General features: G+C 37.8%; 1 protein-coding gene across 2 annotated transcripts; it reads left to right on the top strand.

Annotated features, from left to right (window-relative positions):
- The first annotated feature begins 1,832 nt into the window (after positions 1–1,832).
- On the top strand, positions 1,833–14,430 carry LOC105208160 (adenylyl cyclase 78C). Of its 2 annotated transcripts, XM_011177944.3 has the most exons (20): positions 1,833–1,973; positions 3,961–4,009; positions 4,481–4,725; positions 4,819–4,976; positions 5,788–5,977; positions 6,605–6,789; positions 7,115–7,313; positions 8,393–8,551; positions 8,783–9,012; positions 9,257–9,393; positions 9,633–9,951; positions 10,234–10,440; positions 10,599–10,696; positions 11,081–11,608; positions 11,816–12,160; positions 12,406–12,643; positions 12,717–12,843; positions 12,939–13,045; positions 13,349–13,612; positions 13,815–14,430. In XM_011177944.3, the coding sequence occupies exons 2-20, from the start codon at positions 3,975–3,977 to the stop codon at positions 14,031–14,033; spliced, it is 3,990 nt and encodes a 1,329-aa protein (XP_011176246.1). In that variant the 5' UTR covers positions 1,833–1,973; positions 3,961–3,974; the 3' UTR covers positions 14,034–14,430. The 2 variants fall into 2 exon arrangements, with proteins under 2 accessions (XP_011176246.1, XP_011176245.1); XM_011177943.3 differs by lacking the exon at positions 1,833–1,973 and having other exon boundaries at positions 3,776–4,009.
- Positions 14,431–14,574: the final 144 nt, after the last annotated feature.

Below are 14,574 nucleotides of genomic sequence, written 5' to 3' on the forward strand. Positions count from 1 at the left end.
GAAAAGAGTGGGCGCTTTCTAGTCTCTCTACGTCCCTGCGCAGAAATCGTCCGAAATCCTCTTTCTGAATTTTACGGCCTAAACGTAGCAGGGAAAACGTGATGGGACGAGAGGGGAGTGAAGAGGAGGGTATCCATAGAGATAACATCGCCGCTTGCTCCATGTCTATCACCGCGATGCTTTCTCTCTCTAACTGAAGGCCTAAACAATTAAAGGACAATCACGTTAAAAGAGAAAGAGAGAAAGAGTGAGAGAGAGAGAGAGAGTTGCGTCAAGATTTAAAAAAATTAAAAAAGCTAATTTTTTCAAAAGCATAATTTGAAGACATTTAAATAATAAAGTATTATGTAAAAATAAAAGGATGGTATATTTATTCGTGGAAAGACATTTATTTCTTCTTCATCATATGATGCGATGTTAATTACAATTATTTTTTAAGTACTGCGTAAAATGAATGTTTCTTTATTAAAGAACCAAATTCTCTCTGTTACTATTAAACATCTTTTTTAAGTAAAAATATGATTGTGCAAAATATGGGCATAAACGTATTGATATGTATTAATATCAATGTTAATGTAAATAATTCAGACTATAATAAATAAAAAATTACGCGAAAGTAGACGTAATTAATCATTTGTGCACATTCTCGACCCCTGTTCTGGATGCAACACACGCGATACGCGTCAGATTTTATTTACAGCAAAATGGATGTTAGCACGGACAACAACCTACATCCATCTCTCGAGAAATGGATGTAGGTTGTTGTCCGTGCTAACATCCACATTGTTTTTAACGGCGGGTTGCAAAATGGATGTGACACGGAGTTCCCATTCTGGCCAGAATAGATGTGCGTCACTAGTGTACGGGAGTTTCGAAGCGTTATAGGAAAAAGGCCGCCGTGGCCGCTCTCAGGTTCCTCTCTGATCCTGCCATTTTTTAATTTAAATTTTCATAATTTGTAAAATTTGTTTTTAATTCATATTTTTAAACTTTTGTAATATGTAAAACTTTAATTAATTTTGAATTTTTTCTTAATATATTTTTTGCATCAATAATATGATGTATTTGAAAAAAAGAAGATGATATTTCATCAGTTATTGATATAGTTTATAGAAACACTTTATCAGTCCTTTTTTTTAAGGGTGATATTTCTCCTTACATTTCTTTTCTTCGTACAAGTTATAGCATAACATAGCTAATACAATTATTTTACTTTTATAGAAAATCAATACATGTCAATTATCTTTTACAAACTCAAGATAGAAGATGTATTTTATGCTTGAAAGTTTACAAGCAATGCCGTCACATGACGAACACATATTTAGCGCCTAACATGAATTTTCTAGTAATTCAACTCAATATGGAATTAACCTTTTTTATTTTTTAGTATTATAATATCAATATCAAAGCGAACGGATTTTTAATTCCAATAAAATCCGCTACGAACCGCCACTGTTTCCGTTTCAAAATTGTAATTGTAGAACAGATCGATGATAAGTTAAAAAAAACAAATCTTTTTTAATAGTATAATTCAATAATGATTAATTTTTATTTTTAAATAATGTCTCAATCAATTAAATGTATTTTTTATTTATCAGTAGTATCAATAGTATATATCAACGGCGAGTTAGACAGACTTGTGTTATTTCTGAGGGAATATATAAATTTAGATTATTAAAAATTTACACAAGGGAGCATCCCTTAATAATATAATGATAGCAATGTTATTCTGAACTGTCGACTATACCGGTGATCGCGCCCCTTCTCCGGATCGTCGGATTCAGCAAGGGGGGATGAGCCGATGATGATGGGGGATGCGGATTGAACTTTGTGGGCATCTCGTAGATCCCGCTCGTCGGCTTGTCAAGAAGAGCGCGCGCGATTTTCGAGTTCTTCCGCAACTCGTCGAACTCGATGCCAGAACCTGGCAGGAAGAAGCTGCTTGTTTTCTTTATCCAGGATTGACGATTAAGGTGAGCTATTTGCTATCGTATTTGAAAAGCACACTCTTTCGTTGAAATTGCAATGCAAAAAATCCTTTACTTGCGTAAATGTGCGACATTTATTTCATAAAAAATATTTTCTTATCATACATTCTTGTTTATTGAAATTGCAACACAAACAAAACTATGAAATTTATCTTTTTAATTAATTATAGTGAAAATGAAGTTTACGACTTCTTTTGGGTATTGCAATTTCGATAAATAATAACATACATATTTTCATTCATCTGTCATATCGCGATTAAACACTTCATTTCTTCATTCGAAGACGCGTCGAGTCGTGATGAAAATGCGTGAAGCTATAACGAAAAAAAAAACAAACAAATGAATACTTTGCATCTTGTAAAAATACGAAATGACTGATGAAAAAGAAAGCACCGCAGAATTATTGACAAAAATTACTGAGAATAAAGACCATTGTGTAATTAATTAATGCTTAAGTATCTGAAAATCTATTGTTGTCTGCCGAGAAGATTTTATCTTGATGTTGTTTATATTTATAAATCTTTATTCATTTTATAATTTCTTCACTGAAAAAATTGTATTCTCAAAATAAGAGGATTATATAACTTTTGCCTCTTGACGTATAGGATTCTTAATGGATAAGAATATATTCTTCTTTTTTAGAATATTTTTAAAAATGAAGAATATGTTCTTTCTAATGGATTTCTGTATAATGACATTCTACATAGACCATTTGATGTTTGCAATTATGTCATTATAATATTTAATATAGCCAGTACAGTATAATGTTTGGGATTTAAAACCTTTAAAATTATTGATATTTAAATAACAAAGTCATAACGAAAAGTTAGCTCGAAGGGCTAACCTGAATTTATCAGAAAAATATATGTATGTTTTATATATAAATATTTTTGTAATTTTCATTAGTTTGATTTTACATTTAACCTTCATGAGAGATCGGCGAAAAACAGTAAATATTCAGTCCTAATAAGATTCAATGTTTTAAATATACATTTTTTTTTATATCTATGGAAAATTAGTCGTAAAGTAAATCTTACGAAATCTTGTCTTACTTATACATTCTCATAAAAATTAAGAAAAACTTTTAATTAAAAATATTTAAATGAATAGAAATGAGTGAACTTCCCTCCGAAGTTAAGAAAATCCTCTCTTTTGAAGCCTATTTTAGAGAAGAGATTTCTATAAAAATAAGAAGGAACTTTTTAAGATGAGAATACAATTTTTTTATTGTTTGTATATATTTATAATATATCATTGTATAGAGCAACGTACACACACGATCGCGCGCACGCGCGCAGACGCACTTACACACACACGCATGCATTAAGTAATTACGTACACAGAAATATGAAGTAATAATTTATCTAATTAATGTCACCAGTTCAAAATTAGATATAATCTTTTTGGTGGATCTATTTCTTCTTCGTCAGACCTCGTATGTCGCGGAGACGCGCCGCCATCGCGTTTCATTTCAATATTAAAGAAGTTGATAATACTTAGAGCCGTTAAAGAGACACTTGAGAGTGTTAGAGAAAAAACAAAGTACGTAGGCGTCCCCGTGGAGGCGTTTTCGTCACGACCCGATACGCCGTGAGGAGAAAGGAAAAGATATGACACTTCGATCAGACGCCTCTCGCATCCCGCCGGTCGTGAAGCTAAAGTGTCAGGCCGGATCTCGTTGAACTGTCGATCGGGGGGCCGCCATCGAACGCGATCGCGATCGTGGATCGACCGACCTCTCTTGTCGGGGATCTCTCTCCTTGCCGGAGAGTTACCGTCTCTCGTGAAAACGACGTTCGCCCCGCAACGTCGCCGTGGTGCGAACAGATCGTCGCTTCTTCGCAAGTCAGTTTTCATTCAAGGTGTCTGTGAACAATGCCGGATGATGCTAAGGCACTTGTTGCCTTACTGACGATCACAACGTGAGCGGTCAGTCGTGATCCGCGGATCATCGGGGAGATAATGATTACAGAACAGACCTGGAGCATGATGCTGGACAGCGATGTCACGAGCATCAACGAGTGAGTAGTCATCCCTCCGCGAACTGTGAAATTCGCTTAATTCGATCGAAAACAAAAAATATTTTATCTGATAAATCAAATAGATTTCCACTTTACGAGAATTACAGAAAATTAAGATGATACGAACGCAATTCTTCATGCATAGATTCAATAATTAAGTATTAATCATCTATCCACAAAAAATTTTACTTCTCATGTTGTAAATAATTTTCTTTATTTATTGCTAAGAGTTCCTCTATTAATTATAAACATTTATAAATATTCCTTCGAAGTTTCAGTTAACGAGGTAATTTTGTCGAACTATAAAATAATAGTAAAGTATAAAATAAATTCTCTGTGCAACTAGATAGAACTCTTGTGAGCAAATTTTCTGATGCAAATTGCACGATGATTTCGATCGAATCAATCGTCTTTCATTTCTCGTTATAACCGTTGCGAATCGATACACTACGCGCAATAATTGTGGGTCAGGTCGAGCATTTCGCCGAGGAAACAGTTATGGATCAAGGCGGTGAAGAAACTGACATCCGAGAGGCTGGGTCGAGAGGGACTGGCGGCGTGGGAGGACCGGAAGTCCAACGGAGGACCGGATCCCGAGGTCGCCGCCGGAACGAAGGACCAGTCGCCCGATGAAAATGTCGAGTCTTCGAAAACGGAACCGGAAGCTACCTCCACGGATCAGCCTGTGGCTGACGAAGAAGCTCAGACCCAACGTGGTACGAAAATTTCTCGGGGTGTATTCCCGTTTAACCCGACGTAAGGCGTGCAAAGAGAGAAGCTTGGAAATATGTATGATCGTGTGGTTTTAGATGTCTTCAAGAAAGGGACGTTGTATAAGGGAATATTCCTGCCCTCACTGACCAACAGTTTTCACAACAAGCAGCTGGAGACGTCCTACCTTCTCTACTCGAATCGGCAGAGACAGAAGTCCCTGATCATGTTGAATATCGTGGACCTTAGCCTGAAGGTGAGCGACGCGAAAAAGCAACGAAAAAGAAAATCCAGATTTTATATCGATTAGAATCGAGTAATATTATTAACTAAGATCATGTAGAATTATTGCGTTGAATTTCATCTTTTACATCTTTAACAATCGCCTAACTAATTACAATCTTATATCCCGTAAAAAATTAAACTATGGACACCTATAGAATAAATACGAATATTATTTTATGAAGCCGTTAGTAGATTCTAAATCATTTTTGTATTTTGCAATATCCAACAAATTACGAAATTGCTTATAATAAATTCGTATTTTCCCTATAAGTGCAATATTTATAGCATATTATTTAATTTTTTAAATATTATTTTAATATTATGGGAATGTTATATTAATGTTATGTCTGTTTTTATATAATATTCGTAGTATATTATTTTAATTCGTAGAATATTATGAAAACGTTCTACGAATATGATTTTTGTTGAAAAAATTAATGTAAATTATTATGCATAAAATATTCATTGTAATTATTGCATTTAAAAGTTATAGTATTCTCGATAATTTAAAATATTGAAGTAAATAATATTATTTATATTTTTCATATAATATTTATATAGTATTACCAGGAGTGAACATACAACCACTTTTTATTAATATTAAATAATATTGTATCGCTTATAAAGCTATTGTACATCTTCACTACGAAAATTTAAATTTCAAGTAGCTTTTTGAAATTCTATGAAGAATAAGTGATAGAAGATAAAATAAAAATGTCATGAACGTATTTTCTGGTGAACTACGTGATCGAAGAGATTTTTATCGCGTTATTTCAATGCAGATCACGTTAACGGCGATCTGGCTCTGGCAACGGAACTCAAATGGTGGAGGACTGATCGAGGGCTTGTCGTGGGCCGCGTGTTGCATGGCAGCGAATCTGGTGATCTGTGTGCTCGGCTGGTGGCGTTGCTTTTCTAACAATTATCTGTACTGGGCCTCGATATTCACTTGGTTATTAATAAACTCTCAAGGTGAGGCCCACGCGACTCATTCTGACCTATCGATTCTCATAATTATAACTCGATTAGATTATAATTACTCAATTTGGGAATACTAGGCAAAGGATTTTGTTTTTTTTTCTATTAAATTTGGTTTCATAAACGGAATTATTGATTTAAGGAAGACAAATTGTGTATGTGTCGATCTGTTCTCTTTGGTAAGTTATATCGAGGCCAATAACGATTATTTCATTTTAATTTGAAGCATAAAAATTCTTTTGAAGCTCAGTAACTTTGTTCGCAACTTTAATTGACAAGGACGACAGAACTTTTACGTTTTAATAGTTTCGCTGGCCATCAATGCTTCACAATATCGATTCCACATTTAAATCGAATGGCGTCTTGCTCTGCTGGCCAGCTAAAAACGAGGGAACGTTCACCGGAGCGTGCAGCAGAGCAGAGACTGAAGCCAGGCTAATTTCAACGGGCTTATTCCGAGATAGAGACGCGCAAAAATAATCTTTCTAAACGGAAACAATTTCCGTTTTCCAAACCGCTTCGATATTCCTGTTATTCTCAATCGAGCACACTGTACATCGTGATAAAAAAAAAAAAAAAAAAAACGAATGCTTGCAAATGAAATCTCGTGGCCGTTTGCAGGTTTTATAGGTGCCGGTCTGAATTTCACCACACAGCAGCGGCTCATGTGGTACATACTCTTCGTCGTGTACGCACCCTACGCGATGCTGCCTCTGCCGTTGCGATGGTGCGTCCTCGCCGGCTACGGAACGGCGCTAACACACATGGTGCTGGCCGGCATAAGTCTGCTGCAGGATTCCGTATACGTGAGAAGACATGTCGTAGACTATTCCCGGAGCTTCCATTCGAAATCTCTAAAAGCTAAAGAGATTTATCTAACCCATTAACGACAGTTCCACTTTTCTGTTGTCAATGTTATCAGAGATTAGATAATTCAAGCAACGAATGATCTTCCATCGTACCTGAAATTTTAATATCTATTGGAAAGTGCCAACAATTAATCAAAATGTCAGTTACTATTTTACTCTTTACATTCGTATGCTTGAGTTCGAAATGTAAATACTTATTTAGTTCAGCTCTGATGATCGTTTTAGATTTAATTTTTGTTAAATGATCTCGAATCTCTCGCAGCTGCGAGACGCCACGTGCATCATCCGCACGCTGACGACGAACGTGCTGCTGTACTTGGCCGTGAACCTGGCCGGCATGTACACCAAGTATCTGACGGACCGGGGACAACGGCAGGCCTTCCTGGAGACCCATCGTTCCACAGAGACGCGACAGCGTACGCAAAACGAAAACAATCGCCAGGAGAAGCTGCTGCTCTCAGGTAAAAGAATATTTCGAGCTACTCTACTTTGCTTCTGGAACTTGGAAACATTATTTATCTAATGGATTTTAATGTTAATCTAAAACATCTTGGACGTAAGCTCGAGAGCGCTTCGGAAACAGAGAGCTCAAGTGAAATTCTTCACGGAGCAAGTGTGACTTCTTCTTTCTCTCCTTAGTTAAAGTAGAGTAGTTGAAGTAGAATAGTTGCGAAGCTCAGGGCGCGAGAATTGATTTTTATACGTTTTGCCTCGTGCCTTCAGCCGAAGCTTAAAAAAACGAGATTATAGTATCTCCAATAGATTAGAGTATCCTCAGCTGTGAAACCAGAGGGAATCTTTGAGAGCTCCTCTGGCAGCTTTCGAAGAGGAAAGACAGCGCGAGGCGTCGCCGCGGGGTCGTAACTAGGCTGGGTATTTATATGCATATTTATCGTAACACGCGGCGGGTAACTCGCCGCCGCTCGTCCGTGTAACTTGCTCGGCCGAGTGTCAAAAAGGGTCACTAGACACTCTCTCGGCCGATTGCGCCGGCTGGACGCACGTTTTTCCAATAGCCTTTTGCGTGTTACGTCGCCGATCCCATCCGATATATCGATCCGCCGTTGTAGCGGCCGCTACGAAAATACACTCGTCGACACGGGGTACATTACGCTGGATTACATAAATATCACCTTTGACCCACTACCATACGCTCCCGTAACGCCGTAGGATTGTCTGTTTTCATGTAAATTGGAATAACATTGCGAGGCTAGCGATTGGTTACACAAGCCAGCGAATATGCCAATTGTTTCCGCTAATTAAACTTCGAAGCGAAAACGAATAGCGGAATCTCTTATTCAGATTCAACTGGATTTCACGTTTCTTTACTTTCTAATATTTAAGAGAGTTAGTTTTACAGATATACAGTTACAGATGTATTTAACGCGAAGAATATTTACAACAAATGATTATTTTATTAGATAATTCACTCCGAATCGGCGAAGAATTCCGTGGAGCTCCGAGCTGTACATTTTTACATTTCATCATCACATTAATACGCGTGTTATGAAGAGATAATCAATAATTAATCCCGTTAAAGTGCTGCCCGACTTTGTCGCTAAGGAAATGATCCGCGACATTTCTCGCGAGACGGCACGTGGTGGGCCGATATCGTTCACGCCGAATCAGTTCCACCGGATATACATCCATCGTTATGAGAATGTCAGCATCCTGTTCGCCGACATCAAAGGATTCACAGGTTCAGTTTAGAGTCTAGAATAATGTAGAAAGAATAATTTTGATAAATTAATTGCTTTCAAATTGGCTTAAATTTCATTTAATTGTATACATGTAATGAAAAATAAGATATATTAAAGTTATATTATAAATAAAATTATTATTTATTATTTAAATTAAATTATAAAATACGTAAATTATGAGAGATGTAGATGTGATTCACGCTGACGATTCACGACGATTTTTTTCGAAGCTTTGGCGAGTCAGTGCAGCGCCCAGGAGCTGGTGAAGGTTCTGAACGATCTCTTCGCCCGTTTCGACAAGCTCTCGGCGGAAAACCATTGTCTGCGCATAAAGCTCCTCGGCGACTGTTACTACTGCATCTCCGGCCTGCCGATCGCCAGGAGCGATCACGCTCACTGCTGCGTCGAGATGGGCTTGCATATGATAAAGGCCATACGAGACGTCAGGTTCACCACGAAGGTACTGGGAACACACTCATAAAAAAAGACAAATTTCTAACGTACCTTTGAAACTGACGTACTTTCCGCTAAACTAACGACTTTGTGATTCGTTATCGATGTTGTGCTGCATATTAGGAGTTTTAATTTTATTTAGTAGCGGTCGCATGAAAATCACGATCCTAAAAATACCTAAAATTAAAATTACACTATATTTTAAACGTGCTTATAATTCTAACTTTTCCTCAACTTCCTCGCTGGCGTAGACGGATTTGAACATGAGGATAGGAATTCACAGCGGATCTGTGCTGTGTGGGGTCTTGGGCCTGCGAAAATGGCAGTTCGACGTGTGGTCGTACGACGTGACGCTCGCGAATCATCTCGAGAGCGGAGGAATACCGGGGTATAAAAAGAAATTCATAAAGCCCACATTACCTATAATAAAATTAATATTTTCACATGAACACTATGTTATTAAAATAACACTTATTAATTGTCTATTTTCGAATTCTTAATTATTATCTTCAGTGTCTTTGAGAAAATATACATAATTTTTTAAGACGTTCAAGTCTTCAAATCCAATTGTCGAGGCTTTTGGTTTACAAAATTCGCAGGCGAAACGAGGGATTTATCTTGTTACAGGAGGGTACATATTTCCGCCGACACGCTCAAGTGCCTGAACGATGTATACGAAGTGGAACCCGGCTACGGTTGCGAACGAGACAATTATCTGAAGGATCGAAATGTTGTGACGTACCTCATCAAGCAACTGGAGCCGCTCAAGTCCAGACGAAGACAGTCGTCGAAGCCGAGGGTCTGGACGGAAGAAGAACTGGCCGCGAACAAGAACAAGAAGAGCTTCAAAGTGAACAATCCACATGCCGTGAACAGCAACGCACAACCCAATTCAATGGACGACGATATTGGGGTTGACTGGACGCCTGAAATCCCATTCGAGAATGTGAGCATTAAAATACTATTATATACGAATACATCCAATTAATAATGATCTACCTGAATTATTAATTGAATGAATAATAATGCGTGTGCATTATTATTACTTTAACGTTATAATTAATTGTAAGATTAGACGAACTCAGTGAGTGAAGTTCGATCTTATCTGTTGGTAATGCATGCACGAAGACGTGACTACATAGTTATATATCCGTCCGGACGAGCCAGAGGCATAATTAGCATTATGACATTAATAATTTTACTTTGTTTGTTTGTCTCACAATTGTAGCTGAACACAGCTACATCGGTGAGTAACTTGGAGTCCGAGTACCTAGAAGAGGAGAACGGCCAGCCAGCCAAACCGAGCACCAAAGCAACTTTGACGATATCTGACGAGAAAAAGAACGCTCTCGAGACCGCCAGTAACAAACGTATGAGATCGGCGAACATAAACACATGGACTTTACGCTACAATGACGAGAGCCTGGAATCGAAAGTAAAATCATCTCCGCTGACATTATCATCTTAATCCTGAACTTGCCTAATTTAATAAAAAAAATATATATATATACGAATTCCAATACTTTATTAAAATTAAAGCGAATTATGGAAAATCCATGTATATTAATTAATTTCGCATTTTGTTCTTCACAGTTCGATCAATTGCGAGAAGACATGTTCAAATCCAATATGATATGCTGCTTCGTCATATGGCTTTTTATCGCTGTTTGCCAAGCTATAATCTGGTCCGAGTAAGCAAATCGAAAGTTAATTGATTTGGTTACAAATAAAATGTGATTTTTTGCACAAAAAGAAAATTTCTTATGTTCAAGTAATTTTTTCGATTTAAATAAATATTAACTAATATAAAATGATTTATTTTTAAACTTGAGAACAATTGTTTTAATCAAGGAAATAATGTTAAAGTAAATATATTTACTTGAACACAAAATTTTTTTCAGTGTAGAATAAACTTTAACTTTTTGTTATCTAAAATATTTAAGAAAAATTGTGTATTTGTATTTCTTTTCTCTTTACATAAGATTACGAAATTTTTACTTTCTTTCCGTAATAAACTAAAAATGTCACGTACAATAATAATTAATAATTTTATTTGAATTTCATCAATTTCGCAGTTGCATGATTCTCCTGACCTCGTTACTGATGACAACGGTGATCCTGGTGGCATCGTCGATTCTAGTGATGGCGGAGGAGTTCAAGGGTATGCCGACGTACATGCAGCACACGTCGTCTATGCTGGTGCACAACAAGAAGCATCGCACCGTCTTCATCTGTGGCGTCATCAGCCTGATGACGTTGACGTCCATCATCGGCGTGCTGACGTGTCCCGTCACGATACGTCGTTACCAGGAAGTGATGGTGCTCGAGCAACAGCAAGTTGTACCAACGACGTTCGCGCCAGCACCGCTTCCGATGCAGGAGAAGTTGACGGCGACCACCTCGAGGTCGAACCTGGACCATTTTGTCCTTACGTTCCTAGAGGCTGCCTTGAGCGACGAGTCCACTGAGGGAGGAAAAATCGTTCCCTCGACGGAGAACAATACTCTGGAAACGGGCTCCAGCAATATCGAACTGAAGCTGACACGAGTGGTGAATGACAAGGAGCCCGGAAGAAGCCGGAGAGAGTTCTTCAGATTTTACAGGTGTGGGCACTAAATTAAAAGAAAAAGATAACATTCATCATATTTTATTATAAACGTCATTTGAAATACCATTAATTCAGCAACTCTGTGTTGTAGAGAGAGTTTATAAAAAATTATGTGCAAAATTGATTTCTAAATTAATTACGGTGGGAAAAAGGAAATTATTACTGATTATAACTTCATGGCAAATGGTTAATGTTATCGCAGATACGAGCAGCATTACGGAAAACCGGAAATCGAAAGCCGACATTACAGACGAGTCGCGCACCAACGCGACGCTGAGGGAGGCTCCCAAAGAAAGATCCTTTCCGTCGCCGAAGAGAAGACTCAAGTCCGTTCGAAACGCCTGGCTCTCAACGAGCTTGAGGTGGCCGGCTGCATTCGGCCGGAGTACGTAGTGTTTACATGGATCCTGTGCCTGATCGCGCTCGCTTCAGCTCTAAAGCTGTATTACTTGGTGAAGACTGCGCTGGCCGCAGCAATCGTCGTGGTATACGCGGTGCTAATACTCGTCGTGTGCAAGAACATGTTTACCGAAAGAGAAAGTAACGCGTAAGTCGCTAAGATTGGAAAGTTTTACAACTTTTAAGTTTAAAATGCTTATCAGATTTAAGCATACAATGATTTAATTTTTGCAAAAAAAACACATTTAATATATTAATCCATTATATAAATAACAGTAAATCAAAGCAATATTGCGTTTGTGTAAAAAAAAAAATTAGAAATGTGACAAAGTTTCTCTGAGCTTTTAATTTAACAATGATCAGAAAGTTTCTCGCGCCTCATCTCTCTTCTAGATCGGCAATATCTCTACCGGCGCAGATGCTGACCTTTCTGACAGTCTTCCTCGTAATGGTGACGTACCATGGTAGACTGGTGGAGGTGACATCGCGTCTGGACTTCCTGTGGAAGCAACAATCCGAGAGAGAGTTGAGCGACATGATTGAGTCGCGGCATAATAATATGCAACTCCTGAAGAACATCCTGCCAGATCACGTGGCACATCACTTTCTCACGGCGGAGCGTGCGCCGGAAGTTAGCCTCGATCTTATTTCATTTAACAAATAAATATGTTACGCTGTTACTATTATTTTTTTCCTTAATACAGGAACTGTACTCGCAATCGCGGGACAAGGTTGGCGTAATGTTCGCCAGCGTACCGAACTTTACGGAATTTTATTCCGAAGACGTAAACAAGGGAATGGAGTGCATTCGATTGCTTAACGAAATCATTGGTAAATTAGCTTTGCTATATTTTAATCTCACATTTCCTTCACAATTCTTCAATTGCTAATATTACTTTGTTGTATAACTTACTTGCAATACACAGCTGATTTCGACGAGCTGTTGGACGAAACGCCGTTTCACTGCATCGAGAAGATAAAGACGGTCGGCGCTACTTACATGGCCGCGTCGGGTCTAAATCCCAGCCAAATTGTAATAATAATATAAAATATAATAATATACTATACCTTAACGCGAGATATATGTTGCGAAATCACCGAATGTTCTTGTCACTAAAAATTCTTCAATTTAGGTTTTGCATAACAATAATTTTGAGCTTATTGACAATCAAATTTAATTTAAAATTTAATCATAAAAAATTCAAAAGAATATTGAAAAGCTATTTTAGAAGCTTTTGTAATTGAAGATATTTTCAGTAATTTTGACAGAATTCCCAACGCTAAAGATATCTTTAAGTTAGTCTCAAAAAGAGCTTACAAGAATAAAATTTGGCAGGATAACAATGGCGACGACATGGAGCACTTGTGCAGGCTGGTAGACTACGCGGTGGCCATGCGCCATCGCCTTGAGGACGTGAACGTTCACTCGTTCAACAACTTCGATCTGCGAGTGGGCATTAGCTGCGGGCCTCTCGTAGGCGGCGTGATCGGAGCTCGAAAGCCGGTCTTCGACATATGGGGCAACACCGTGAACGAGGCTTCCAGGATGGATTCTACCGGAGTGATGGGCAAGATACAGGTCCCGCATGACATCGCAAGGGTAATAATAATAGTGATATTTTTTTTTTATATTTCTTAACTTTTTACACTTTTTTTGAAGGACAAATGCAGGGCAACGCTCTAATAATGCTTTTATGCAATCAGTGTACATTCACGTATTTTTCTCTTCGATTTTATACTTTATATTCTTTAAAATAGCAATTGAAAATCGCGTTAATTTATCAATCCGTTGTTGTGAGCAGTTTCTGGAATCGAGAGGTTACCAGACGCAGAAACGCGGGCTAATCGAGGTAAAGGGGAAAGGCACGATGGAGACGTACTTTGTGCTAGGGAAAGCCACTCTGCAACAAGAAGGCACTCCCAGACACAGGAGCACGTGCCGCAGCCTTGCCGCGGTGGTTTACGGCGTGGTCCAGGCGCGTCGCAAACAAATCAGAAAGCAAGTGAATCGAAGAACATAGACCGACAATCTTTGAGAGTAGTTCTCCGTATATAGCTTGCCGATACTGCCAGATTGGTGCGGAAAGTTTCAACATTTGAGAACTAAAAAATTGTACAGGTTTATATTTCTGGTCGTCAAGATAGTCTATGATGCACATTTGTTTCATCTGGAGAAAGAATTGTTCCAATTATCTTTTTAAATGAAATAAAATGTACAATAGTATCGATATTAATAAAAAATAAAAAAATAAAAAAACAAGAAATTTTAGCACCAATCTGACGGATAAAACAAGTAACTGAACAAATATTCAGGTCGTGAAAAGGAGTTCTATCCAATTTCATTTCCGTGTCATCTTGCCACAAAATATTGAATGTATATAGCACTTATAATAAATAATCGATCTTATATAAACACGAGTTATGTTCTTTTTAATTGAAACTTTAATCAAAAACGAGTTTTTGCTCGTTAATAATTCCAACACTCGGCTGCTTTTCGAAAGAAGAATTAATAACATATCACCACGAATGTAGCGAAACTGACAATTACTAATTTTATCATGG

The sequence above is a fragment of the Solenopsis invicta genome, chromosome 13 (genome assembly GCF_016802725.1).
Source record: "Solenopsis invicta isolate M01_SB chromosome 13, UNIL_Sinv_3.0, whole genome shotgun sequence".
NCBI lineage: Eukaryota > Metazoa > Arthropoda > Insecta > Hymenoptera > Formicidae > Solenopsis > Solenopsis invicta.